A 27,766-nucleotide genomic window follows, 5' to 3' on the forward strand; every position below is an offset into this window, starting at 1 on the left:
CTGTCTCAAGTGTGGGAAGGAAGTACCCATGTACCTCATCCCACCACATCCTTGACCCCTGCTTCTCTTCCATAAACCACAACCCATCCACATGCTGGATGAGCTCAGCTTTGCCGATGCTCAACAGGCACCCTGATGAGCATGAATGAGTGTCTTATCAATATCTCCGTCGTTCAAAAAGCTTCCGGCCCTCAAACCCGGCACCTTCCTTACCTAACTTCTCCATCAGAAGAAGAACAAAAGCTGCATACCGAGAAGGTACCACCTGCAGACGCTTAAGTTGATTGCCCTTGCTCACGTCTATCGGGCCTCGGCCTTTTGCTTCTTCTGCGTGCTTCCAGTCTCTGCTAGACTCCTTCTCCCTTCACATTTGTCGTCGAACAACATCACAGGAGCGTCAATTCCTCGTCACCACACACGCCTTTGGATACACACAGCACTGCCCACAACAATCTACCTGTCACTGTGGCCTCTAGGTTCCACCAACAACAGCAAAGACGCACAGTATTATGGTTCGAGACGACATCCCAGAGGAAGGACCTGGTGATGTGCAGCCCACCAACAAGGTGTTCTGTACATACTGCGGAAAGGGCTTCACTCGCAAAGAGCATCTCGAAAGACATCTTCCACAGCGTGAGCTCATTCATTCAACTTGGCAGCACACATTTGAGTGATACTGACGTCGTGTGGACTTGTAGACACCAACATCAAACCACACGTCTGTCAGTTTTGCAAGATAGGCTTCAGCCGTCGGTAAGATGCCTGCATGACCTGTTAGCTATGTACCAACCCTTGAAGCTAACCATGGGATCCAACAGGGACTTGCTGCAACGGCACATCTCCTCGCTCCACGAACAAGGCCCCATCGATGCTATCACGGGCGGGATGATGACTGTCACAGGACGGACACCCATTTCGTGCCAGAACTGTGCCACGGCAAAGACAGGATGTGACAAAAAGGTGCCATGTACGAGGTGCGCTGAAAAGAGCCTCCACTGTGAGGCTCGCTATGCCCGACGGTCGTCCAAGGCGGCTATTCGTGTCCAGCAGGCACATGCTGCGCAAGCAAGTGCTGTTGCATCCCATCAACAAGCGGCGGCAGCTGCTTCGGCTGCTGCTGCTGCTGCTGCTGCTGCCAATTTCATGGCATACCCTGCTGCTCCGTTTGGCCATGTGTCACACTTGCCTGCGACCATCAACCCCTCGTACATGGACCTTATGAGAGGTGTTCCACTTAAGATGGAGGAAAAGATGGAATCAATCACAGTGGACACGAAGCCACACCGCTCTCCCATGAAGTCTCCCATGGTCACCCATCCTATCAGCCCTCCTAGCTTTCCCTCGCCACACAATCGGGGTGATATGGGCATGGATGAGTACATGGGTGACATGACGGACCCCCAGTACTTTTTGTCGCCCTGGGACACCTACACGATCGGCGGTATCGACATGTACCAAGCTGATCCTGGGACCATCCCGCTGGAAAGGGCCGACATTTCGATGGACTTTGGCGTAAACGATCTGTCTGCCCCTACATCAGAGCCGATGACGGCGAGTTCCTCGCGCGGGTCACACACCAGGGAGACGAGCATCGTCTCGGCAGCCGAATATGAAACTACAGTGAGGCAACGGCAAAATCAGCATGGACAGGCGGATTTGTCCTTGTCGACCATGCCGACCGACAGCTCCATCCCCGAGTTTGAGGTTGTGCAGGTGGCCGAAGGGGCGTGGAACCTGGCGCGATGTTTACCTCCTTTGCCCACAACCAACTGCCCACGCACGGCGATTGTGCATCTCGAGTGCCTAGAGAAAAAGTCAAAACAAGAAGGGACTTGGAGTTCGTTGGAAAAATACCTGGAGCAAGCGCCAGACGTGGCTGATTTGGGGTCGGTGGTGCCGATCAAGGACCGCACACGTGATCAGCTGCTGGCCATCACGCAAGGATTCCTCTACAAGGCTCTCGACATTCATCGCAGCAGCATTCCGCCCTCCTCATACAGGCCTGGACATCCCAACGCCGGGGAACCTTCCAACTTCAACTACATTGTGCTGCCGCCGTCCAAGATTTTGGAGTATTTTTTGAGCAGCTATGTCAGAAGTTTGTCTGTGTACTACCCCTTGGTCAACGGGGGCGTGGATCCCAATGAAATGCTGCTGCAGGACAACTTGGCCTCGACACTCTTGGTCCTGCTCATGATTGCCCAAGGAGCGGCTGCGATGCCCATGGCTGAGGCGCGATACCTTTCGGCTGGCTTGACCGAGACGTGCCGGATTTCGTTATTTGATATTGTCGAAAAAGACGTCGAGTTGTCCGCAGACCCGATTACTCTGCGGTGCGCTTTACTTTTCCTCGTGCTGGGCGCATGGAGCGGTGACAAGTGGTTGATGGACATTGCCATGGGTCAGCGGGGGATGTATATTTCCGTAAGTTTGAAAATCCTTGTCTTGAAGAGTGTAGAACAAAGCTAACTTGCCACGCCATGAGATGCTCAAACACGCAAGCATGATGGAGTCGCAGCCTGCCATGATTCCTGTGTTCCACAAGTCCAGCGACCTTGAGCTGGAATGGCACCATTGGAAAGAAAGAGAAAGAAGGAACAGGCTGGTCTACAACTACGTCATGCTCGACCAGGAGCTCTCCCTCTTCCACGACGTCACGCCCCTTTTTGCCATCACCGAACTCAAATGTCCTCTCCCCGGCCCGGAGCCCCTCTGGCAGTGCCAGATATCCGCTGAATGGCTCAACAAGATGCAATCGGCGTACGGCTCCACTGCCAACGTGAACCCCCAGCTCCTCGAAGCCGCCACCGTGACGCCCTCCCTCTGCGATTTGTTCCAAGACTTCCTCCATGACAACCTCTCCCGCCGCCAGAGCCAAGGCGGCCTCTCGCCCCAGCAGCTCAGACTCCTCCTCCACCCCATCCAATCCCTCATCTGCCACCTCCGCCAAATGCTCTCTTGCTTTTCTGACGTTCTCAGCGGCGGTCCCATTTCCCGCTCGCGCAACCCGGGCACCATCACCCGCTCCTCCACCCAGCAGCGCATGGATGAGGTGCAAACCCTTTTGGTCAAGTGGTATGACATGACGCGGGCTTATCTGCAAAGAGAACCAAACTGCCCCATAACGCGTTGCAACCTGGTGCTGTACCATCTCATCTCCCTCAACGCGACGGCCAACTTTCCCGAGATTGAAAGACTTGCCAGGAGGGAAGCGTTTTCGGCCGAGGGCGCGGACTGGTCGTGGGAGTTGAATCTGAGGTCGAAGAGGTGCATTTTCCAACGGGATCAGTCGATGTACCACTGCGGGCAGGTTTTCAAGTTGTTGAGGGCGATGCCGAACAATCGGCGGCCGGCGTGGTGGAGCGCGGCGATGTATAGAGCTACCATGGTGCTTTGGGCCATGAGTTTAACTTGGGGGCAGAATCCGGGGTTGGTGGATGCTGGCGGCGCTGGGGCTGGTGTTGCTGGTTCATCGACGTCACCGGTTATCAAGCAGCAGAATCCGGAGGAGGGTGGTGTGATTGCCGCGGCGGGGGCGGGGGCGGGAGCGGGAGCGGGAGGAGGGGGAGGGGAACAAGTGGTGGTTATCGATCAGATAACTACGGAGGAGGAGAAGAGGGTGATGCCGGTTTTGTGGGAGGACTCTACGGTTGTAGCGCTGACGAGATTGCCGCAGCAAGGAGGTGGGACGGTCGTGATCAAGACGAGGGAAAGCAAACCGGGGGAGTCGTCGGGGGAGATTTTGAGGTATGCGATTCAGAATATTGATGCTGGGTTCAGCTCGAGGGTGGGGGATGGGATTAAAAGGAAGTTGGAGCAGCTGGGAAAGAACTGGGACGGAGGAGCCGGTTCAGAGGTCCATGGGCTTCAAGTCATGAGGTGAGACTGGGCGGGTTTGGCTTGGTAGGGTTTGTTTGTTTTGGTTTTGCTGATTACCTATGAGGATGATCGAAAAGAGAAAATGGGGTCAAATGAAGCGAAGAGCGTTTTGTTATGGATATGATTGTATTGTTAGCTTTCTGCTTCTTGCTTACTTCACTTCTTTGGCGAGACTGTTTGGGGTCTGCTGTTGCGGACTGGACTGGACTTTGGATTGGCAGGTACTTGGAGAAGAAAACAGATTTCAACAGGGGTATCAGGAGACTCTTTTGTTTTCTTTCGGTTCATACTTAGGGAGGTCAGGAGTTTATGGTTAATATGAGATTCGGGATGCGAGCGGGCTTTGGCAAGGCAAGCAGTGTCATTTGTACATTATTTTTATTGTTTGTATTCTTGAGGCTCAAGAATGTGTGGCATCTGCCATGCGTTTGATGTTGCTGAAGACTATTGGTATTTTCTGGCTACATCTCCGGAGGTCCAAAATTGCTGCTATCGAGTGATAGAGGGGTCAAACAGTTTGACCTGGTTTGTCAGAGCCGATGATAGACCTACACAGCTGGGGAGCTCCGAGTAGATAGGTATTCGACAAGTTCTCATCTATTCCCCATGTGACGTGCATTTCGGCCTGTGTACCTATGTATCATCACAGTATTGTCGGTGCTTGCCCTCTCTTTCCCCCTGAGAGCAAAACATGGGAGATGTGATGAATCACTTTCTTGTCTGTTACATCTAACCCCCATCACCCACCCCCTTCGGCCTGGGGAGGTAGGCTCGTTCCGCTGTTGCTTTTTTTTTCGCTTCGGGTTGCGACTTTGCGACAGCACGTTTTGTCTTATGTCAGAACCAAGAAGGGATGTTGCACATGATGGTCATGTCAGAACTAACAAACTGTGTGGCTTTGTTCGTGTGATGGATGGACTGGGGGCAAAGCGAGCTTCTCGGATGCCGAGTTTGAGCTATTGGGACTTTTGAGGTGAGGGCGCTGAAATTGGAGGTTCGGTGAGGGCACTTCGTTGTAATGGTGGTGGTGTTGTTGGCTTGACTTGTTGGTGATGAATCCCTATCGTGGTGTCATCGTCTTCCTCCGTACGGAAGAAGAGAAAACGGCGGCCGAACAACAGGGCTTAATGTCTTGCAGAGTGAGCCGGGCAAAAGGCTTGTCACATCTCACCTGCAACCATAACCACCCATGGGTGAACTCCTGATGCGAGGGTCTAGATGCGAGAGCGTTGAGTTGTTGCGTGATGGAAGGTGTGAGTCGATGGGATGCTGACGGACACCACTCGCTTACAGGCATATATCACCACAACGTCTCGGTCACACAGTACTCAAAAGACAGTGGTAGTTACCACGTCGGCAGTTGGCGTCCCGGATCAACAGACACAAGCCCATTCCGTTGCGGCGCAGGGAAGAACGTGGTCTGCTTTGCAGTCTGGGTGGGAAATTAGGAAAAGGTAGCTGATGCTGCTTACAGGCGAGGTTTCCCAGAGAATGGATAGGGCCAGGCCCGAGCACACACATAGGTTTCGGCGGGGGAGGCACAGACATTCCTGGACAGGCGATACTTACTCACATTTTTGGTCATAAGTTTCCTAGAAGGAGAGTCGACGACTTCTTGGCACCAGCCCAAATTCTTACTTGAAGCCTTCCTGGTGCTTGGGTCCGAACGCTCGGTAGTCTCCAATCCCCCGAAGCACCGGACGAAAACACCCAGAGATAACATCAACCAACAAACCAATCTGCTGTCACAAGGTCCAGACTTCTGTAGAACGGTCAGCTTGATGAGGCCACTCACCCTTCAGCGTATATATTGCAAAAATAAGCTCATTGAACACCCCCTTCTTGGCATCACGCATCCAAACTCCTTAAATGCTCTGCATACCAAGCGAACGTATAGGATTGGACGGTGGGGTGGGGGTTGTATAAAAATGCTGTCTATCACCCGCATGCCAAGACTTTGACTCTTCACATTTCTTAGAGCCATCCGGGGAGGAAAAAGGGTTTTTTCCCAGGCGGACGGGGATAAATTATCATCGGAACATTTCCAACGCTATGCCGCCTGGTTCCTGTCCTGGAAGCTGCTGCGGGGGGGTGCGGGATACCACGCTCTTCTGAAGCGGCGAGCCTTCTGATTCGGCCCCCCAATGACCTGGTCGGGACGGGCTTCTGAAGAGGTGTGGGTGAATTCCAATCAAATGCCGCCAGTTGTATATTAGCCAAAGATATTAAAACGGGGGGCACCGGATTATCAAACGATAAGTTGGATACTGCCTTGACGTCTCAACCCAGTTGACAGTCTAAGCAAGGGGAACATATTCGTTCCGGTCTTACTTGCACAAGGAACCCCCTGATCTAATCTTTGTTTTCGATATGAACGGTCAATAAACGAGGCCTCCTCTTTGGCCAGTTCGCGACTGCCAACGTATATCCTCCTTTGGGTGGACCGGGCAAGCCAATACCAACGCAAGGAACATGGGTAAAAGAATGCCGTACCATGTACTTGGATTGATAGTCGAACACCCTCCTTGATGACCACCATGGAACAATGTTCAACAAGGGCTGTCGCGCCCTGTGGTCCCATCTTGGTAGTCTTAAACGACGAGGCTTATTCGCGAGGGGCAGTCACCCCGTAGAACGGGAACTCTTGATCCCCAAGATTTAGTGTTGTCTTGGTCGATCTGTTGCAGAGCGGATGGTGGTTCTGCACAGACCAATGGCTGTGAAATCGTGGAGTCAGGGTTGCAACAGGAAGTCGATCTGCCGCCCCCTGAGATGGGCATTGTGCTTCCCCAACAATGTGGTTCATCTTGCCTCACTCAAGATGGTCACCTGATACTTTCTGCGACCATCCGAGCCCGATAATGACAAAACTCAGATTAGGTCCATAATATTAGAGAAACCGTGCACGGCAGGCTTAGACAACCAGGTGTTGTGGGTGTTGTGTAGGCCGAACGGCAGTCTCGTCACGATATGATGGGCTGGCGAGAAGGATGCCGAATGAGGACATGCATACAACATGGGGAAAGACACAGAACTTGCATCCTGTGTCCCAAGAATGCCTCAGCCGATAGACAGGGGCGATATGGACAAGGGCGGGTGGTGTCTCGGTGGTGGTAGGGATAGCGGCATTAGCTTCTTGGGGGCTCGTATTGAGATACAGCGAGGTAGCGATGCTGTGTTTAGTCTTGATGGGCCGCGGCCTTATTGTGTTACCGGCTCCCAGAGCGTTGGAGATGAGGCAACAGAGATTCCACTCGTTGTTCTCGTGTGCATGCGCAGCCCGGAAAGTCGGGAACTGTGCAGCAGGCGGCCAAAATCCATGTCGCGATGTTGCCATTCTCCCACGGGCATGCCGTATGGTGAGACCCAAACAACTCTGGCGCAGAAGCGGGACGGGGCACGGAAAAACAGAGCACAACATAGAAGACTCGGCCGACTGTCCGGGAATTCTTCGAGACGGGCCTGGCGATAGCTATCTGTTGGATGCGTCCATCAGGCTAAAGTCAACCCTCGCGCATGGAACCAAGCTGCGGGTATGCTATTGTTAGTGTCTTTCCCAATACGTCAATATCAGCGAGATTGCTCAGGCATCCGCTGGAGCGTTTCTGTAAACAACAAACTGCACGTTATCTCGAACCCGTTCATGACACGAACTTGTTGCACAGCGAGGCGGCCACCAGACGAGGGACGCCGCCAGAAAAAGGCCCGTTGCTGTCGACGATCGAAACCGACAACCTGATGCTTGGGACTTATCCCAGCATGCAGGTTGCTTCCTGACGATAGCGTCGTAAATGCAACCCAGAAATCAGCAAAATATATCCGGATCAGATGTGCCGCAGCCTCGGTGCCGCAGAGCAACTGGTGTGCGAGAAGACCCAGGCCCGAGTGAATTTAGGGTCTAGTGCCTGGATTCGGGCAATCAATGGCGATCTGGGTGTTCCAATCGGTCAATTAGGTTGGTCTTCAGGCTGCCCGCGTTGGTGTGGTCGAGTGAGACGCTGTTTTGTTGTTGAGTTGACGTTGGAAGGTTGAAGCCAAGCACCAGGGCATCTGAGACGTCTCTGGAATCAGCCCTAACCCCGTATCCACTAGCTTAAAGGGGCTAGTGCGCCCGTGCCTGCTCGAACGGTCGATTGTGCACAGACCACATCTTCAAGGCCTGCCCCTGCACACGGTGTAAATCATCACCGCCAAGCTTCAACATCATCACAGTATGGAGTTTGTCGATTCTTGTTCGCATCTCCCATCCCACTCCAGATATCACATCAGCGTTGTTCCTGGATACTCTTTGGTACGGAAGATCTCACACCTTACTTCTATATTGCCAATCACATCAGTACTAACACTCGTCTAGTCACCTATCATCCGTATTCCGAACGGACCCGGCGAGAAGAAGAATGGCCGCAAACTGTCACATTCCCAACTACCGTGGCCGGAGATACAATCAACGAGTCTTGATGTTATTCCCGAGCTATTGCTGGGCTAGAGGGGATTGTGGGATTCACCACTTACCTTAGTCTCATGTTCACAACACGGTCCGGACCTCCGTGGGGATCCTGTGGCATCGCGCCTTGGAGGTTTGTCTGCTTCAGGTCGGCAATTGAAAGTCACCCTATCGACTCAGGCGCGAGGCTGCTCCAGCCATTGGTGTGGTAGCAGCCGAGACCTTGGGACTTCTCCGACTTCTCATGCTCGAAAGGAGTGTCTTTGAGCGAAGGATTGGTGTCTTGCGGGCCTGGATTTCATCAGTGCCATTACCACCCTTGTCGCCATCAACCACTTTTTCCGCAGGCTCGACGCCGGTTCCCACGGGCCGGACTCACATTCTCATCCATTGTATCAGAGCCATGTTAACGGCATCATATAGGAGTGTACATCGAATGGCCTGATATATGCTCTTGCTCCGCCTCCTAAATGCCAGCTACAAGTTGCGGTTAAAAGTGGATCCTCGCCTCGATCGTTTCACCACTCCCACGGATGTCGCATTGTGCTGGTTGAGATGATCTCTGCCGGGGTGCCAAGCTGTCCCAACCCTCTGTCTTGGAAGCGGTGCCGGGAAGGCCTTCATCTCGCCATTGTCTACACCCGCAGACTGACAGCGTCTTGGTGCTGTTCGCAATATCAAAATCCCCTGCATGAAGAGGACGAGATTGCGGGGGCTTCCTCTTGCCCGGGCCGGTCATGATGCACGATCTCCATCTGGTCTACCGATTAGTCACAGACGCATATGAAGATTCCGCTTTCCTGGAAGATCTGAAATGAATTGGACACCATTTGAAGATCGAGCCAGTTCTGGATTTTGGTTCCCTACGCGAAAGATGGCATCTATCTTGCAGTGGTACGGTGACGAGACCAGCACTCCCCTGTCTGTCGAGGCCTGATATTGACACACAGCTACTCGGAGAATACTAGATCTTGAAACCTCTCTAACCTCTCTTCACACACTCAACTGGTATGCTCGTCCGTAGGACAGAAGCAGCAGCCGGGCCGATATCTGTGGATACATGCTGAGTAAACACGGGCAACAAGGTTGCCTGTGGTTTCTTTTTCCAATCCTCGACAGTCGAAGGACCGCGCCTCAGTGGTGCACTTGCACGTCGGTGGTAGAAAACTTCACTCGCCATCGCATTAAGGAGTCAACACCATCCGGTAAAGCACTGTTCTCTCCAGCTATCTCGAAACAGAGTGGGACTATTCATAGGCATATTCACAATCAGATATGCCTCGATGTTGATATCCATCTATCTGATGGTTACATACGGCTTTTCAGGACAGACAAGGCTTGCGGACCGTTACACTAGGCTGATCCCTTGTCGCGTTGCGGCCCGCTCTGATATATGTATCACCACCTGTCTCTCACCGTCGAGCTTGCCTCTTGGGACGACGGCAATGGAGCCACAGCTACCACGTGATACATGACCTCCCATCGCTTACCTTGCTGCTATCGGTGACGGCTACACAGCGACGATATTTTGAGTGGTGCTGGCAGCCAGTCGACACTCATTGACGTGTCTTCCTACTGTTTCAGGCCGAGTTGGGAAGCAGTGAGAACAAGGTTCTGCACCCAGTCAAAGGGGGTTGATGGAGAGTAGCGTTCGCTGGTCCCCGTTTTGTGAAGATAATCCTTCCATGTCCGTGGAATCAATATGGAAAGGGCGCTCTCCATCGTGGTTGGCTCCAGCAGCAAGGTCGTGATTCACAACCAGTCTGGGCCTGCTATGGTTGCATTTGGCTCGCCACATTCCCTCTTTCGTCTATTGGCCCCCACCCCTTCACACCACCTAAATTGTGGCTGGCTTCCACACCAGATTGTCGTCATCAAAGATTCTTCGGGCACAACAGCCTTGCCAAACCTTTAGACGCCAAGGGGCATCATGGGCGCAGGTTTATTGAAAAAGCTGCACCTAACGCAGGATCGATCACATTCGCATTACAGCATCTCACAGACCCTGACCACGCGTCCTCGTTGTTGATCCGGGGATATTGGTGTGAGCAGATCCAGCGGCTCAGTCTCAAAGGCTATCTTGCAGGTTGCGTTAGCTCCAGAAAATCCGATCAGTCCGAATCCATAATTCAAGGGTAGTCAGTTATCGTGACTTCTTTGGCCTCGACTCGGCCTATTGACACAGCGAGCTTTGACGAGTCACCGTCTTTTCTCAGTGGGTCACTCATTGCTTTAAGATGCCCTATGACATCACACCCAGATCCAGGGCACGAATGCCCAAGGTCAATGCTGACGGCGTCTACACACTTGCATAAGGTAGGTAGGTAACATCGACACGGCTCTTATCAAAAAGCATTGAGAGCCTGCCGCTGTGCGCGCTGCTGCTACCAGCTGTCGACGTTGAGGCCTTTGATGGGACGACGGGAAAGTATCTTCACGCCCTATCATCTTCGGCACCCTCTCTGCACATCACGGCCATGTAGTCCCTGGCATGCACCGTAGGCCAGGACCATGAGATACACAAGAGGAAATATCGTGAGTCGATCCAGATCGTCGGGAGTCCCAGCTGCTGCATGGTTTGTTTGATACTGGGCCGCTTGCGGCACGGGGACCGATGCGACTTGTCTCCGGCCGAGAAGCAGGACGAACTACTGCCGGCAAAACGGGACCGGTGGCAGACACACACCACCGGTCATGATATTTGGGTTCAGAAAGGGAAGTTGATCGACAATGATAGGTCCTGATCTAGGTACCGAATCGTGCGAGATGCTGGAAACCAGCTTGCCAATCCGTGTCGAGTCCAACAAAAATGGTGTTGTGAACGAACCTTAAAGGTATGCGTCTACATGACCACACACTTATGTGGTTGCCAAATCACCCCTGACTTCCCCCCAAAACAAGATTTACTCTCTCAGTATGCAGCTGCTGAAGGCCAGTAGAGGAAAGGAACTGAGCTTGGTAGCAGCGGCAGCGTTCAGCTACCACAGAGTCCAGGAACCTGGATTGCAACCCTCCCCAACACCACAAAAAGGTTCGAAAAAGCGCTTCAATCATGACGACTTGAGCACATAACGACGGAAATCCCTTTTGTTTCCTGCCCTACCTGAAACTGGTGCTATTACTTCACAATCGCGAACCATCTAAAGAAGGCAACATTGTGCGTCTGAGCTCAGGGCTCGGGGTTCTACGCTGGAAGCAGCATGTGGTATTCCACTACCACCACTTTAGAGGAAAAAGAAACAGGGAAACCGGGGAACCAAAGTCTAATTTACCTAGCATCTTCCCAGGATGAATAATCCTAGATCAGTCGGCGGCCAGTCTGGTCGTTGAAGATAGCGACAATTCCACAAACGGAGGAGGCATTAAAATACAGCTAACCATGAAGACCAAATTCTCTTTCTACTACAAAAACCTCCAGACCCAGAAAAGAACCCGGAGTTTACCGCCCCTTTACATGCACACCGCGATCGTTTTCTGTCAAATTCCCCTTCTCCCCCAACACCCCAACCAACCAGAAATGTTCCAGACATCCAGCCACCGCCTACCTACTTTACTCACACACGTGTAGTGTTACTCTACCAGAGCTGAAACTGCTTTCCCTCTCTCTCCCAAACGCAGAATGTCGTCATATTACAACTTTACTTTACTAGCTAAAACCCGAAACAAGAATCGCAATGCATTCAAGCATTTTTTTTCTCTCCTTCATTCTTCTCCAGACAATACTACTGGCAGTGTAGTACCATCATCAGGTATCATTCATGCTACTTGACATGTGACCAAATAGTCTGCTGTCATGATACCTTGCCACCACCACTCGACCAATAAATTTGACATCTGCAACATGGCATGAGAATGACAGCCTGCCATCCATTGCAGCTTTTCCCGGAAAGAGTTAAAGATCGACATAAAAAACGTTGAAGGTAACACCCTGCAATGCCACACGATAGCCACGATGGAAAATAACTTCCCTGGTTTTTGATCTTTCTACCCCTGTTGAACTGCATGCAGTGAGCGACGATCACTAAGCCCCTTCATTCAGATGAAGAAAAGATAGAGTGCTGAGTTTTGACACTGTCAATCACAATGGAGGCACGTATCCTATAAGTGGGCTTATCACTTTCTTGCTCTACTAGCCACTTGTACCGTATACCGCTTTGTCATTAACATCTTATACATATAAAATAATTTACTTAGTTTTTATCTATTTATTTGTTTAGTTTATTTTCTTTTAAATTTAACTTTATTTAGGTAAGTATTTTATAAAATCATTTTACTATTTGTAGTACTTTTACTATAAATAACGCTACATAGTATTATAGTAGTAATCTACTATAGAATAAGCCTCACGGTAACCTATTCTAATAAATAGTATTAAAGATCTGATTTTTAGAATTTATTAGATATATTACTTTTTTATTTAAAATATGAAAATCTATATTATAAAACTTAAACATATTCTTAATATTACAAATTGAGTCCCATATACAAGCTTAAGGGCTCTGTAATGGTAGCGCACTCTAGTGCTTACGGTGCAGCAGAAACTTGCGACATGGTATCTGGCGCTCACTTCTAGATGTGCGTAGGCTCCAGGGCCTTACAGCGCTGTATGACAAAGTGCTAGTGGATGACTTTTTATATTTACAGCGCTAGCCTTCTGTAATACCTCTGTAGTAGGGTTCGCACTCGCCCTCTATCATATACTTCCTGGGAGCTTTATAGGGCTTTGCACCTCCCAACACGCAGATGTGTTAAAGTTTGACCTAGAACTTAAATATTTGGCTGCGTTTTGCCAAAAACGTGCTCACGCCCATACAAAACAAAAGCAAAATCGTTCACCGGCCTACCGTAAGTGCGGGTAATTGTGGGCCCACAAGGCCACTATTTCTACAGGGCACTTATAGAGCCTTTAGTAGCCTAAATCCAAAATTTGAGCCATTTTAGGCTACCGTAGCCTCCGATGCAAGGCTTTGAAGTTGACTTTGTACTAAGTGGATCCTCGAGGGTGCCCGGTAGGTGTGTTGAGGCCGTCTTCGCCGTATCCACCAGTTCCTTCGGAACTAAACGCCTTGTAATATTACAGCAGTACCCTACTGTAAAATAAGCCGTACAGGGACCTATTTCGAACAGTTAGGATTAATTTTAATAAGCTAAGAAAAGCTACAAATAAAAAACGTAGTAAAAACTATATTTTTAAAGCTAAAGTGAAAGTATTAAAAAATGCATAATATAATTAATTAAAAAAATATTAAGATAAATTTTAACGATAGATTTATTATTATCACTAATATTATTGAAGTAAAAACTCAACCTAATAACGGTCTTGATAGCTTACAGAAATATATAGATCTTTAGCTTTAAATAGTATTAAAAAGCTTTACTTCATTTAATATTGAAAAGTAGATATCTATAATACAAATATATGAGTATTATTAGTCTTACACGAAAATATAGATCTAATCCATGCGTGAATGCCCGGTAGCGCAATACCCCAGTAGACTAACTTATTTCCCAACCAACTAACACAACAAACCCTGCAAAAGTAACCTTCTTGGCTTGGTATTCTACACTTTACTCTATTTTCGAACCTCAGACTGTTCCTCAGCGACCAAAAGAGATACCACCTCGTCGTCATGATTCCCCTCCTTCCCTATCAATCATGATTCACTAACAGGCCACCAGCTCCCACTAGTCGACGGGAACTCACATACCCTCCCCGGAGGAACTTCCCCGGCAGCAGCAGTAGCCAGCAGCGGGTCGCTACCATCCTGCCCTATCCGATTATTGCTCACCGGTCAATCAAGTCAACTCCCTTGCGATCGACACTAGATCTGATCTGGTCAAGTGTTGTTCGGCCTTTCCACCCTTCCCGCCCAAGCTTTCCCGAAGATCGAGATTCGTGAGAAATCCCATGTTCCAAAGATCGGATTCCTGAGCGCGCGCGGCACGGGAGGGAGGTTCTAGACCTACAGCCAAGTATGGTAGAGAAGTGAGACAAACCTCAATATGGCCCGGTCATAATGAATTCAAAGATTGGGAAAGATGGACAAGTGTGCAAGACAACTGCCAAAAGCTGTTCTACCCTTCACACACGGACACACGAAAGGGGAAGTGCGGTTCGAGAAGCGAACCATGCAATATGGGGGAAACAACAAAAAATACCACCTTAACCCGCTCTACCCGCGCGCTTTGGTAGCATTTGCCCCCTCCGGGCCTTCGGATCCGAATCAGATGGAGAGCTTGGATGCTTGATGCGCTGGCCAAATCCACGGCTTGGTTATTTGCTCAAACTCGCCTGCTTACTCATCCATCCGGTCACTAAACAAGAGGTTGGGAAGCCTGACTCTGGGCTGACCCCTCATTACCACACTCGTGTGAATGAGCTGGGCTTCTCGGGGCTGTCTGCCCCTCACTTTGCCAAGTCCAGGTCGTCACCATTCCTCAAGCCTCCCAAGCCCCAAAGAACTGTCACGATGAAGATCATTTCCTCCTTGTCACCCCCGTCTCATGCAAGCCAGAGCACAGAGTGGTGGAGTGACTGAACCACATCGCAAACCATCCGCCTCCCAAACAGGTCAAGTCAAGGTCGTACGATGGAAAAGATACGAGCATTCTATGCCTATCCGCCAAGTTCATCAGACAACATCGATAATTGGGATAGAGAGAAGGTTGGAAAACATTCACCGACTGACTAAATGGCCGTGCTCCCCTTGGCTTTCTTTGCCTTAGTCCCCGGAGGCGGATAGATGCCGAAGCTAAACTCGCCAGTCAATAAAATCTCCTATAGGTCAGTTCAGACACGAAGCTGTGCGTCAACTGGAGAGGTGTATGCGGTCAAGTAATAGTCCATATGACTTCCCTGGCTCTGAGACATGGCTTGCATTCGTATGGGGCAGACAGGCTGGGCATTGTCTCGAGTTTGAGTTCCGCCATACCTATGTAGAAAGTAACATGGTCTCTCCATCATGGATCAAGACTAGATCCAAGGAGACTCGAGATACGGTGGCTGCATTCGGTCCTTTCAACGTGCAAGGTAGGACAGCTACTGCAATTGCTGTATGAGTCTCGGTTGTGGTTGGTTCTAAAAAAGAATTGCCTTCCTGCAACTGCAGTGGTCTGATATTCCGACATCATGGTTTGGGGCTGCTCCCAATGTTTCTGTATCATGATATCTTGAAAACCACTCCAAGCAAGTGACGAGACCCTTTCTTGCTCTTGACCGGCTGCACATACAAGCATACACTTCGGTCCCGAGAAGCCTTCCCTGGAAGAAAAGCGCCACCAGGCCACTCCAAAAGGATTCGAAACGGCGGATACGTGGGTGGGGTCTTTGGCCCTGGTGAAAGCTGAACCTATCAACGACATCCAGACCTGGATAGAACCTCTGTGCTTCACGCGGCTGTTTGCCCGAAGGCGTCAGTCTCCCAAAAAAGACAGGCGAGTGTGTGTGAAGCAGCAGCATCGGCTTTCCTACCGAACCGGGCGCAGTGCAGATGCATCGAAAAGGGTCGAGATCGACAGATTCCAGCAAGAAAAGGGCTGCATGATAGCCGACCGACGCGGCTGAGAGATACAGATCAGGGTTCTTGCCCTCGCATACCGTCGAACAGTCTCAAAGAGAGGCGCGCCCACGATGCTCGGGACCGGCCAAATGTGTATGTGTGTGTGTGTGTTCTTGGTTGGCTGTTAGGTATGTATTGTACTGCGTCTGTTCCAAACCTGTCCATAATCCGGGTCGTGATGACATATACGTGCGATGCGATACGCCTGTTGCTGGCGGCGATAGGTCTTGGTGAGTGTGCTACAGCATTTCTTGTCTATCTGTCAATCAGCTCTAGGTTTCCCTTCTCATTTGCCTCCACAAAACCCTGCATATCAGGCAAGGTCATTAACACACCGCGATGAGGTCTGTTTGCTGGCCTGGAACCCGGCAATCGAAGAGGAATGTCCCAAACAGGGCTCGGTTGCGAGAAGGGTGGAGTTGCTTCATACGTGTCAACGCGACACCTGATCCAAGGTCTTGAGTCACTTTGGTGATAATGTCGAGACGAATGGCCAGCGATGGTGGCTTTGTGCTACATAATTCGAAAAGAGGCAGTTAAGGAAGCGGCCCGCCCGCCACCCGAGAAGTTAAGCCGCTTCACACTGAAGAGTGTGAGTGATAGCGTGATGACATTGATCAAGTAATGTTAGCATGCAGGGAGTGGGTCAATCCAACCCTGTCCGCATCGTTTGAGCGCAACCACAGCATATGGCATCTTGAAAGATAGCTAACTCTTTATGATCAGTGGTAATGGGTGCGGGGTTGTGAGTGCGTAGTGAATTCGAGGAACCCAGCCACAAGTTGGACAGGCCGATGTGACAAGTGGTGAAAAACGTGGCTTCGAAGCCATGGTGGAATGTTGGAATGGCGGAAAGGCCACCCGGCGCAAGTAGCCGAGCCATGAGCAGATCTGAACTCGCTGGGGCATCCGTTAGCGTAATTTAACTGATAGAAGAGCACAGAGGCGGAATTGTAACGCGGGCCGTTAGCAATAGAATGCGTGTTCGGAACCACGGGGTTGCACCAGGATGCGTAAAGGGCTACCTTGAGGTGGCCTTCTCGTGCCGCAGGAGTAGTGTGGTTGGGGTGGTTAAGGTGGTCCATGCACAACCCCAAGGTGATGTCGTCAACGAAAACGGTGATGGCCGGCTGGTGAACGAACCGCGTAGCGACCAGTCCGCGGGAGGTTGAGAATGCCTTGGTGAAGAGGGCGATGCTCGCTAGTAAGTTAATGAATTCCCGAGGCAGGGAACTTTCCCCCGCGTGTTGTCTCCCGTGTGCTCACTCTAATAATTAACTTCTGTGGCCGATTCCCATTACCCGGGAAGACGGATGGGATGGGGATGGTTTCCTAGAATAGAACATCAGTCGTCTTTAATTGCCTGCTCCTGCGCAGGCCAGTCTCGTGCGAGAGATGTAGGTCAGTTATTGCTTGTGGGGGCAGGCGGAAGACGCGGATTGCTTAAAACATCCTTTTAAGCGGGGGACGGCAGGGAGAGATGAGGGACTGCTCTTTTGCCTAGAAAACAGACAGCTTTTGTTGCTTGAAGTCAAGGAAATAGTGTGCGGGACAAGGCGGGTTGGACCCAGGCACAGTGGGGGTCTGGATCAAGTGGGTGAGGGGACCCTGGCCCATCTGGACCGTGCGCTGTCCTGAGCAATTCTATTGGCCAGAAGGCATGTACGAGTTCCTAATCGGGAAGGCAGAGCTAGCAGGGTATCCCAGCCTAGGTTTGAAGGGGCATCGGCCCTGCCCTGGCACCAACTTCCAGTAGTGAGTCTTGTTTCTGTTCAGTGCTGGATCGGGAAGCGTTGAACCATCGACAAAGCGTTGATCTCCAGGGCAAGGTGCTAAGCTATCTTGGAATGTGCAGAGTGTTTTCTTGATATTCTCTCCGTAGTGCACATCATTCTTGACAGTGGCGATCAACTATGTGAAGAGGGCGGGGAAGCTTTATCTCCAGCGCTGTGGTGGTAACTCCGGAAGCTTAGGTAGGAGGGAACAAATTGAATATGCAAATAAATCTCGACAAGCAGTAAGCTAGCCTCCCAAGAAAACGACTCTTATACACAGCTGCATCTTTTAACCGTTGCTGCCTCGGGTCATATCACCATCAGTCCACAGTCTCAACGGCCATTGCAACCCGTGGGTTCCTCGTTTATGTTGGTTTCATACGGCATGATGAGTGTTGTGAGCTCTGGGTTCGTGGGGTGGAATTCTCATGTCAAGGTCTTGGCAAGGGATTTATCACTGCACCCCGGTTGATATGGTCTTTATTATGCAGTCGATCATATATTCGTACCCAACCTGGGCTACTTTATTTAGACCTCGCCGTTTCTTTCATCTGCCATTCTGGAATAACTAGCACATTTGTGGCTTCTGGGATGTGAATGAGCCTAAACTCTTCAAAACCGTCTGTCTTAATCTGTGGGCAGCGAAAAGAAAAGGGCGAAAGTCATATCATTTGAATCTTGTGCCCAGCCAGTGTGAGGCAATACATCACTGGTATGCTCGGGCTTGCCACCCACTCCAAGTGGATGCTCTCCTTTCTTGGCTGTGAAATGGTGACATCTGTAATACCGCTTCGTTCCAGTCCCGGGCCCATCTGCGGGCTCTGTGCTGAACTCACTCTGTATCGTATCCAAGAAACTTCCAGCTGAATCATCGTCCCGGAGAACCCCACCCAAAACGACCAACCAAGCAACTGGGACACACTGTGCAGTGAAATGGCTCGAGATGTTGTACAACCAGGATTCTTGGCATTCTGTCTTTACTCTTTTTGATTCTCTTTCTAAATGTTGCGTAGCTAGGATACAGTACATGAGGGCCGGCAAAACAAACGCTAAAACACCAAATCAAGCCAACCCTCTAACTGTGTTGATACCAAAACAAATATCCAGGTCAAATGTTCCCAAGCCATGTGGCATTACAGCCACGAAACAGTCGAAGCACCGCCACCCATCGTGCAGACTCGAAACCTGAAAGCATCCGTTAGGCATATTAGCCAAGACCTGTTCCAACTCTTTTGTTGGGCCTCAACGGTCAACCGTGAGGACCGGCCCATTTCTCCCAGAATAACGACAACTCCCAAACACCAGACGCATTGAAAATCCCCCACAAACGCCTTGATTTCGCCAAATGCACCCAACCAAGGCCATATACGACTGGGGACTGTGAGCGAGACAGTCACCCCATCCTCTCCTGATGTAGGCCGACTAAGGGACCTCCCACCAATCAACGACAGAAAAAGAAAATAGACAATAACGATTATCTCTCTGAGCTGGTCATCAACGGTCATCAAATCCCCGACGCTGCGGTAGCGACCCGATCGGAAAAAGGAAACGACAAGAGCGAGAAGAAATTGAGACCCAGGAAGAAAAAGTCCTTCGGAACTCCGGAATACAGTTGGTGTTTGACGGGAGAGGGGAGCTGCAGATGCAATGGACCGTTGTCGTTGCATCGGGGCGGACGGCTATGTGTAGGCAATGTCGCCTTTCCTGTGGTGTATGACTTCGAGGGTGGACCCGAGGTTGTGCCCGAGGTATCCAATCATGGCCCGGCTGACTTCGGGGTCTTCAGATAGATCTGCACAGACCTCACGAAACTGAGCATACACCTCTTCCAGCTTTCGTAGCTCACGAGCCAGGATCTCCAGCTCGAGCCATCTTCCCTCTTCCCCCATAAGCGTGTATCCGCCCAGGCTAACTCCCAGCCCATTTGGTGACGTCGCCGCTGGTATACTGCCGTTGTCAAAATAGGTGTGGGATGCGTTCTTATAGAAGGAGGTGATCTTGCCAATGACGGTCGCGAGCAGCATCGCTGCCGTGTGTGTTCCTGACCTGCTCATGCATCGTGGGCAACTGAGCATTGAGGCACATCCCTCCACTGCTTTGCGGTTCAAGGACAGCACGAGGTCGAAGGGTGGCGCTCCAGGGCTGGAGGCATTGTGAAGTGCTTGTAACGACTGCAAACAAGCGGTAAAGCATGTGCAGGAGCCCCCAGAGCTTGCCGAGCTCGACGAGGACTTTGTCCTTGGTGTTGACCTCAGCTGGGGCGTCGCGGTAGGGCTGGAGAAATAGGTAGCTGACATGCTTCCAGGCGTCGGGATCTGTGTTTGGCCGTATGTGTACATGTCTGCGGCAGTTGGATCGGTCCAAGTCGGCATGGCTGCCGACATGGCAAAGTCGTACGAATGGGAGCGCCCGTGGTTGAGCTGGGCTGCCATGGCTGGGGAGTCAACAAACTGGGAAGACATGTCGTTGGGTGGGGTCCAAGGCATGCCTGTCGAGTAGATGTCGGTGGCCATTGTCGGATCCACGTGGGTGGTCGAACCTGTTTCCATACCCAGCATAGCCAACCCAGACATGGAATGCGTTCGGCTCATGCTTCCATCCACGCTGGTGGGAGGTGTGTGCCATCCAGTTTCCAGCTTGTATAGTGGGTGCGCTGTCTGGTGGACCGAGTACAGCATGCCCTTGTCGTCAGATACTGGCGAGGTCATTCCCGTCATATCAGTGGGCGTTGTCGACTGTATGTTGGAGCTGCCATCGGATTTTGGTTTCCCGGCCCTGCTAGATGGGGAGTACCGGCATTCGATCCCACAAGCTAGACAGCGAGAACATATTGGCCTTGCCTTGGAGCACTTGACCTTGGCATGAAAGCAGCCATCACATGAGGCGCGTAGACGAGGTTGACGGGGCTTTGAGGAAGCCATGTTGAAAAGGGTGATGTGTTGTAAGATTGCAGTCAGATGGAGTATAAACAGCTGAAAGTGTGTTGCGAAGTAGAGGCGAGGTGACAGTCGGAGGGGTCAGGGTGATAATAAGACGAATTTGAAGAACAAGGGGTGTGTGAAGGGTGCGATGGAGGTGGGGAGAGAGTATAATATAACGTTTGGCGGCTCGAGGAGGCTGCAGGAAGAACTACGTAAGGTGTTATGGGGGCAGTAACTCGGAATGATAAGGCGGGCGGAAGGGTTGATCAGGTCTTGAGAGCCCACGAGGAGGAGACGTAAGATGCCACAGCCATTACCCAAGCCCTTTTCGGACGGATCCAGCAGCGGGAGTGAGCGGTAAGCTGACCTTGGACGGAGCAAACGCGTTTGAGAGGGGGAGACAATTAAGTTTAAAGAAGCGAGGGCAGGAGGACCAAGTAGCTTGACGCTTAAAAAGAAAATACCCAGGGGCTCGAGGAGGCCCGGTTAAAAGAAAAGAAGCCGTCCACCGCGCTAATGCCCGGACGATATTTTAGAGACACGACCCACTTGAGCGACGAGTTGTGTGAGACCTGCTCGGTGGAATATCTGTGGTAGGGCAGCATTCTTTTCTCCTGGTGATTGACAAGGAAGCGGGAAGGAGAAAAGGTCCCTGAAGTCATGGGACAGGGACAGGCAGGCCATACTCGTTGCTACATGACTGAACCGTTCTCATACAGGGCACGCGCCAGTGGCGCTGGTGAACGGCCAGGTTAGCATGGACAGAATCATATGAGGCCCTCGAGCTCTCTGGCTTTCGTCTCATTCGAAGCCATGGGGCCACCAAACACGGAATATGGACGACCTGCGCGATCTGATGGTTGTGCCGGTGTATAGATCCGACAACTGGACATCGTGAGCTGGATGCCGTCCTTGATGCAAAATGAGATGAAAGACGGCACAACTCGCTCGGGACGGAACCTTGCAAGACAGGCCCCTCTTCTGTTCCCAGCTCCAAGCAACAACGGATACTAACAAACAGGAGAGGCGCAAGAGGCTTGCCGGGGTGAAGGAGCTTGTGTGGGAGAGATGTGAAGCTGGGTGTATGACGCAGTGGCCACTCGAGTGCTGAGGAACCACCTACCTGATCCCACACCCTCTTCTTCCTGCGGCTTGAGCCTCGCACATTCAATATGCAAGCGTGTGAATGCATAAGCGGGGTGTGGGTGGGGGCAATGTCAACACGGTGAGCTTTCTGGGTGTCGTACCTTGTATCTGCGTCCAGCCAAGGCCTGGAGTCCAGGGAGGTAGCGAAAAAGACCAGACGGGACTGGGGCATAGTCGAGGTTGACCTTGTGGGCATGCTCCGAAGTTGCACTGGGCTTGCTGGAGTGCCACGGAAAATACGATGCAGGTGGCATGCATCCTGCAAATAGAGCACGCACCTGCAAGGCAGGCAGACAGTTACAGGGTCTCGAGCTCATGGTAGCGCGAAAGGAGAAGTAAATCTCGTCTTCTTCTCCTCCTCCCCTGATTCCCAGGGACCAGCACGCAATCGGCAGCTGAGCTATTGGCAGTTGGTCGACGTTTGACTGTTAAGCCAACAGGTTAACGGCGCTATTCTAGAAAACGGCTGTTAGTGCGGTTCCAGGAACGACAAAGGATGCTCGACAATGGGGTGGTAGTGGTGGGGGTGGTGCCACAGTTACTGCGTTAGTCCGGAGGCTACCTTGGTTGACTTCCCCAGCCTACCGACCGATACGGAAGACAAAGTCACTGTTCCGAACTGCGTTGTAGTTCGTGACTGGCTCGTAACCAAGGAGAGATCAGCCAATCAATCCAAAGGACTCGAGCGAGAGATTGTTGGTTTTCTTCTGCGCTCCATTGGACGAGAGACATCTGCGCACAGATGGTTCCCAGAGGCAGAAATATCTGTCCTGTCTTTTCCATGGTCCCAGGTCGCCGTCCCTGGCTGGCTCGGTTCCAGTCCAGCTGGGGCTGGCTGGCTTGTTGGCAGTGAGGTGAGGTGAGGTGAGTGACGGAGCTGGAAGAAGGAGAGTTGCCACCGCTGCTTGGGCTGACGAGGACTCGTGCAGAAGGGCATCATCGTGAAACATAACAATTCTCTGTTGCAGGCAAATGCCCTAGAGAGGTGGTCAAGGTGATGGAGTCGAACAGCTTGCCGGCTCGGAGAATTTGGTCTCCACTGCGGTCCGCTAGTGTGAACTGTGGAGATTCGAGGTGATGCCAAGGGTTGCTTACCTAAGGTAAGCATATACCTGACCTGAGAACAAGCAACGGAGCACAGACAATATCATCAACAACCCGATTTCCGAGCAGAGGGAACCATCATCAAGACCAAGTCCGTGCCCTCTCCGTCTGCTGGGCTCCCATCTGCCGATCGTTCGTCGCCGCGGATGCTCCAAGACACAGCATCGGATCACGGATGCGGAGGATTTTCGACCTCCTTTCTCTGCCGCATCTCGCAACGGTGTGAGAAGCTTGTCAAAGCCCGCAACCGCTCTCGCGAGGCCTGTCAGCAGACACATCAATCGGCCCTAATGCGCAGTCGACAACTTGACCGCTGACTGGCCGTTTTTGGAACATTCGACACAGGTTGTGCAAGCAGTTGCTGATCGCCATCTTCGACAACAAGTCCCCCTCCCCCGAGGGCAGGAAACCAGACCCACGCATATGGAACTCCCATCTGGAACATGGAAAAATCTCCTGATTGTGATGTTTGGCCTACCAAGGACACTTTTAACGGCGATCCACCCTCCATTGTCCCAGCTTTCTGCCCTGGCGGTTGACGTGGCGCCCGTTTGAAGAAGGTAAACACCCAACAACCACTGAGGACCTCCCGTCGGAAATGCAGGCGGGCCGATGAGAGACAGTACCTGTCTGCCGAAACTCCAGACGGAAGCCCGTGTGCTTCTTCAACACCTCAAGCGTCAATTTCCCTGTTATCCGATCAAAACAAAACACCTTGGCACCAGTGGAATCGCGTCTTCGGCAGTCTATTGTGCTGCACATCATTGAACCCCAGAACAACAAGCCACCAGAGACGATTTGTTCCGGCTTCCGAGATATCTCAACATGGTGGAATACGGATCGACGTATCTTAGTGTTTATTCTCATCTTGTTCAGCTGAGCTCATCTCTGGACTGACTGTACGCCCTCCGTCTTATAGATCTGGACATAGAGATTGCCGGGATCGGAGCAGTATCACCGCCTACACTGGAGCAATGGCCCCTATGACAATCAGCCGGCTGAAACGTTGCGGTGAAAGAGCGAGAAGGTTGGAGATCAGGGTACGAGCATCCCAAATTCAGTGCCGACTCTGGAGATTCCCATCCAGATACCTCTGCCATCCGGCAGCCAGCCGACCGAGGCTTCCTGCGTACGCTGCCGATCACTACTACGTCTTCAGGGATTACTTACTTGGTTCCTCGAGGTCACGGCAGATGCATGCCTTAGGGCCCTGGCCGCCGCTGTCCAGCGTGGCTCAGGCGGATGGAGATCAACATCAGAATCGGCGATGCCTTCGAACAATCAGCGTGTCACAAGCTTTATTATGGCGTTTTCCCAGGTCTTTGCAATATTAAAAATACGGAAAGCACAGGCCAGTGTCATTCTTGATTAGGCATCTGGCGGTGACCTTTGTCATGGGTTGTCCTCAGTGACTCGGGTGACTGCATAGGAGGCACCAATAGGCTCAAAACCAGCACTTGCGATTATCGAATACATGCATATAGAATCGCGGAAAATACCCTCGCTGGGACAGCTGATGTGTCAGTTGCGGGAACATTGTCGAGAGAAGCTTCTCCAGTCAAGCCACATCACGGAATGGCATCTCGACGCCGCCTGCTTGCTTCTTCCTGGGGAAACCAAGGCATTGGAGGAGAAGCCTTCTTGCCTTTGCAGTAGGACCTGTCAGCTTGATCGTCAGCGCTTCCCTCCCCTCCCTTCAGAATGCGAGAAATCCCAACGGCGCACATGTCAGCAAGCACACTATTTCTTGGGCTGGCCCGTCACATGCTCTTAAAACTATCACGAGATTTTGAGTGGTGGATTTGATGATGACGACAAAAACACCAGCGACTTCTGCAGGGTGTTATTTTTAACAAGCATCCCTTGCCCATTGACTGCTCTCATGTGTTGGCTTTGCCTTTGCCGCGCTTGTCTCTTACCCATCTTGCAGATATTGCCCTGCACAGCTCGCTAGCTCAGGGACCGGTCAAACTCTACAGTTCCCAGAAGAGCCAGACGCGCTGCACCCACCCGGACCTCTTCTTCTCAGGCACAACATCTCCATGAAAATATCGCCATCCATATTTCTCTCCTGGTTCCCGAAGGCCCGGTGCCTCATGGAAGACGGCTATGTTGGGACGATCTTCGGATATCGGAAGGATCCCGTCAGCAAAGGGATAGACGACGACCGGGGCCCGGGGAACCCACGTCTGCGATAACACCGAACCCGATGAGCGTACATGATGCTCTTTTGGAGTTTACGATAGCTCTCTGGCAGGGGTGGTGGTACATGATGTCTAGCAACATGGGGGACCCCCAATTTCTTAGGATGTTTCCCGGAAACATATTCTATCACCGGGGCCCTGTTCCCCCACGAGGGCCCTTTCGGTCTGCATATGGTGGAACAAGCAATGTGCAGTCTTCAGGGAAGGGATGTGTTGGGTTTTTGGCCTTGCTCAGAAAAGGGTAAGTTGTACAGGTTGGATGCAAATACCCGATTTCTCCTTTTTCTTTCTCTCTTTTTACTCCCTTTTCCCATGTCTCTCCTGCCCTTACCGGGTATGTCCTGGTAAGATAAAAGAAGCGTATGCAGAATCATGTTGACTGTGCATATATTCGCCAAACCCTTGAGCTTGCTTTTTGGGAAGAGGGGTGAAGCGCCCATAGTTACGCAAGGAGGTTATATACGAAGGAGTGGTGGATGTGCCATTTCAAAAGTGGGTGGGGGAGGGAAGCGGGAAGAAAAGGGGGTGGGGGGGGCGACAAGACAAGCCTCGTTTTCCGGAAGCATAGTCCCTGTCAGTGACATCTCTTTCCCCGCCCCCTTTCTCAACAAAAACGTATCCAACGGGAGGATAAGACAGGAAAGGGGGGACGCGGGGGGGGGGGCAGAATATGCGGGTAATTTGAGTCTTGTTACACGATTACAGGGTAGACAAGGGGAGCACAAAGGTAGGTAGGGGTTCCCCAGGTCAAATAAACAACAAAGACATTTTTTTTCCTTGCCTCTGTTTTTGTTTTATTTTGGGGGCCGGGGGCTTGGCTTCTCTCATTGGAGAGGATTTAATTTTGGGGGTTTCTTCCCTGGTCCCTACAGGCATAATCTGAGCAACAACTGTGTATGGGTGTGGGTGTGGGCGGGTAGGCAAGGTGGAGGGAAGGACCATCCACAGTGAGGTAGGAGGAGGGGGAAAACGGCGATTTGCAGCGATGAAGAGGTTGGGTTCGGATCATGGAGCCACAAGAGGGATTACCAGATCTGTGGAACGTAGCAATTAGACATGAGCACAAAAACGCAAATTCGATTTTTGGGGAGAGGTGAGCTGGTTGGATAGGGTAGATAGTTAGGCGGGCTGGGAGAGACAGAAGAATAGAGAAATGGGTCAGGTCAATAATGAACAAGGCAGAGCCTGATGGGGGCGGGAAATATGGGAGGAATGGTTCAAGCTTATTAAGATGCTGTGGAACTGATGACTCAGTGCCTAGGAGGTGAGGCTGAGGTGTTTATATTGCAGTTATTTGTTTGCTACCTAGGTACTCTGAAATCAAGTTACCAAAATTCCCACGCGTCTTTCGTTTTGGAATGGGGCTCCCATGTTATTGGTGTTGATACCAGGGTGGCAGTAAAGGCATAGGTAATAAACAATACTGTGTGGTGATGTTGCTGATAATGAGGCAGATGCCTGACTACGCAACCCGGAGACGGAGATGAATATGGTAGATATCTCCTAGCCATCTTGCCATTATCGATGGACCTTACCAACAGCGTAAGTGAAGTCACATAATTGCCACTTCTGCGGGCGGAAAGGTTTCCTTCGCGGGGTGTCATCCATCCGAACCTTTCCCTCCTCGCTTGATGATCACTAGATGGAGATATGGACAAGTCACCATGGAATCTTACTGAGCAGACGTATGTGGATAGCCTCATGAATGAAGATACCTGGATGGAATAGACAAGGCTCCATCTCACCTCATCTTATATACACGACTCCTATCTTTACTGCCCGTTTCACCGCTTGGCTGAGCTATGATATCATAATGCGGGATGTGTGTCGATCTTCAACAGTAATTCAGGCTTCAGTACTGATGTCCAAGGCTGTGCTTATGCTATACCCACCTCCTGGATCCGCGGCCGGTAGTCGGAAGTTATCCCGGATTATTTCGACTGGCGGCTCGGAAGGTACGGCGGATAACGCGGCCCGGGGATGTCAGTTGGGGAAGAGCAGAGATTGAAACAAAGGCACGATGGGAACAAGACGGGATGCGTCTTACCGGACCCCAGATGTGGGGGTCATAGCACTGCCTTATGGGCATTACCGAAGCCACTGAGAAGCTTCTCCTCTCTGTAGGTTCTTTTGTAAAACACAGATTTCTTTGCGAGGTTAGCGTACGTGTGAGGCTTGAGGTGCGGTGGCAAGTCTTGGTGACTCGCTGAGTGAGCACCTGCTTAGTCGTAGATAGCCTCGTGGGCTGTTACTGTTCTGCGGTCGGCTCAGAGTCATGATATCATCTATCATTCCCTGTTTGGAGAGCTTTACCAGGTGTGCTTGCGTATGTTTGATTCCATCAGCCAACGTTTCAAATTCTCAACTGATTCTTGGAGTCAGGGTCAACTTCTGTCAGGCATGAATGAGACAAAAATGCGCGATGATGAAGGAATATGGCAATCTTCATTCGAGATGGGAACATGATAAGATGGTGACCTCGGGGTGGGGCTCTACATGCTCGCGACGCGAGGCCGAACCAAAGTCTAGAGAAAGATGGTTGAAAACGGCTGTGGCTTGCCACTGCTGGTACCTGGTGAGTGGTGTGGCGGAGATAGGGCTGACCGCATGGCCTTACATGATATGGCATGTGGTTCAGAAAGACATAAGCTGCAGATCATGAAACTCTGAACAGTTCTTCTGAGTATAGATACATATGAGCGATATCGGATGACGATCATGTGAAAATTCAGAG

At 51.3% G+C, this 27,766-nt stretch overlaps 8 protein-coding genes across 8 annotated transcripts; 2 read left to right on the forward strand and 6 right to left on the reverse strand.

The window, feature by feature from the left end:
- Positions 1-509: 509 nt before the first annotated feature.
- On the forward strand, positions 510-4,486 carry QC761_200490 (uncharacterized protein; the record flags this gene model as incomplete). The annotated part of the gene is made up of 4 exons (XM_062875773.1): positions 510-633; positions 699-753; positions 819-2,424; positions 2,486-4,486. The coding sequence occupies 4 exons, from the start codon at positions 510-512 to the stop codon at positions 3,881-3,883; spliced, it is 3,183 nt and encodes a 1,060-aa protein (XP_062734289.1). The 3' UTR covers positions 3,884-4,486.
- QC761_200492 (uncharacterized protein) lies at positions 4,351-5,421 on the reverse strand. The gene is made up of 3 exons (XM_062875774.1): positions 5,051-5,421; positions 4,765-4,939; positions 4,351-4,689 (listed from the first exon to the last, which is right to left on the reverse strand). Exons 1-3 carry the CDS (start codon positions 5,174-5,176, stop codon positions 4,619-4,621), a joined length of 372 nt encoding a protein of 123 aa, XP_062734290.1. The 5' UTR covers positions 5,177-5,421; the 3' UTR covers positions 4,351-4,618.
- A 1,981-nt stretch (positions 5,422-7,402) lies between these two features.
- On the forward strand, positions 7,403-12,489 carry QC761_200495 (uncharacterized protein). The gene is made up of 3 exons (XM_062875775.1): positions 7,403-8,170; positions 8,234-11,157; positions 11,263-12,489. Exons 1-2 carry the CDS (start codon positions 8,093-8,095, stop codon positions 8,363-8,365), a joined length of 210 nt encoding a protein of 69 aa, XP_062734291.1. The 5' UTR covers positions 7,403-8,092; the 3' UTR covers positions 8,366-11,157; positions 11,263-12,489.
- Positions 12,490-15,376: 2,887 nt separating this feature from the next.
- QC761_200498 (uncharacterized protein) lies at positions 15,377-16,310 on the reverse strand (the record flags this gene model as incomplete). The annotated part of the gene is made up of 2 exons (XM_062875776.1): positions 15,377-16,137; positions 16,218-16,310. 2 exons carry the CDS (start codon positions 16,308-16,310, stop codon positions 15,898-15,900), a joined length of 333 nt encoding a protein of 110 aa, XP_062734292.1. The 3' UTR covers positions 15,377-15,897.
- Positions 16,311-16,590: 280 nt separating this feature from the next.
- Positions 16,591-17,347, reverse strand: QC761_200499 (uncharacterized protein; the record flags this gene model as incomplete). The annotated part of the gene is made up of 2 exons (XM_062875777.1): positions 16,908-17,347; positions 16,591-16,782 (listed from the first exon to the last, which is right to left on the reverse strand). Exons 1-2 carry the CDS (start codon positions 16,965-16,967, stop codon positions 16,591-16,593), a joined length of 252 nt encoding a protein of 83 aa, XP_062734293.1. The 5' UTR covers positions 16,968-17,347.
- A 1,989-nt stretch (positions 17,348-19,336) lies between these two features.
- Positions 19,337-20,578, reverse strand: QC761_200500 (uncharacterized protein; the record flags this gene model as incomplete). Its single annotated transcript, XM_062875778.1, has 1 exon — positions 19,337-20,578. One exon carries the CDS (start codon positions 20,576-20,578, stop codon positions 19,337-19,339), a length of 1,242 nt encoding a protein of 413 aa, XP_062734294.1.
- Positions 20,579-23,105: 2,527 nt separating this feature from the next.
- On the reverse strand, positions 23,106-23,339 carry QC761_200502 (uncharacterized protein; the record flags this gene model as incomplete). Its single annotated transcript, XM_062875779.1, has 1 exon — positions 23,106-23,339. One exon carries the CDS (start codon positions 23,337-23,339, stop codon positions 23,106-23,108), a length of 234 nt encoding a protein of 77 aa, XP_062734295.1.
- A 4,046-nt stretch (positions 23,340-27,385) lies between these two features.
- QC761_200506 (uncharacterized protein) lies at positions 27,386-27,752 on the reverse strand (the record flags this gene model as incomplete). The annotated part of the gene is made up of 2 exons (XM_062875780.1): positions 27,386-27,594; positions 27,650-27,752. 2 exons carry the CDS (start codon positions 27,750-27,752, stop codon positions 27,386-27,388), a joined length of 312 nt encoding a protein of 103 aa, XP_062734296.1.
- Positions 27,753-27,766: the final 14 nt, after the last annotated feature.

Source organism: Podospora bellae-mahoneyi, chromosome 2 (genome assembly GCF_035222275.1).
Source record: "Podospora bellae-mahoneyi strain CBS 112042 chromosome 2, whole genome shotgun sequence".
NCBI lineage: Eukaryota > Fungi > Ascomycota > Sordariomycetes > Sordariales > Podosporaceae > Podospora > Podospora bellae-mahoneyi.

Coding starts and splice junctions, on each gene's coding strand:
- QC761_200492 (XM_062875774.1), bottom strand. CDS start 5,176: ATGCCTGTAAGCGAGTGGTGTCCGTCAGCATCCCATCGACTCACACCT. Junction 4,940..5,050: donor ATGGGTGGTTATGGTTGCAG/GTGAGATGTGAC, acceptor ACACCACGATAG/GGATTCATCACCAACAAGTC. Junction 4,690..4,764: donor CGAACAAAGCCACACAGTTT/GTTAGTTCTGAC, acceptor GCTGTCGCAAAG/TCGCAACCCGAAGCGAAAAA.
- QC761_200495 (XM_062875775.1), top strand. CDS start 8,093: ATGGAGTTTGTCGATTCTTGTTCGCATCTCCCATCCCACTCCAGATAT. Junction 8,171..8,233: donor TTGTTCCTGGATACTCTTTG/GTACGGAAGATC, acceptor ACACTCGTCTAG/TCACCTATCATCCGTATTCC.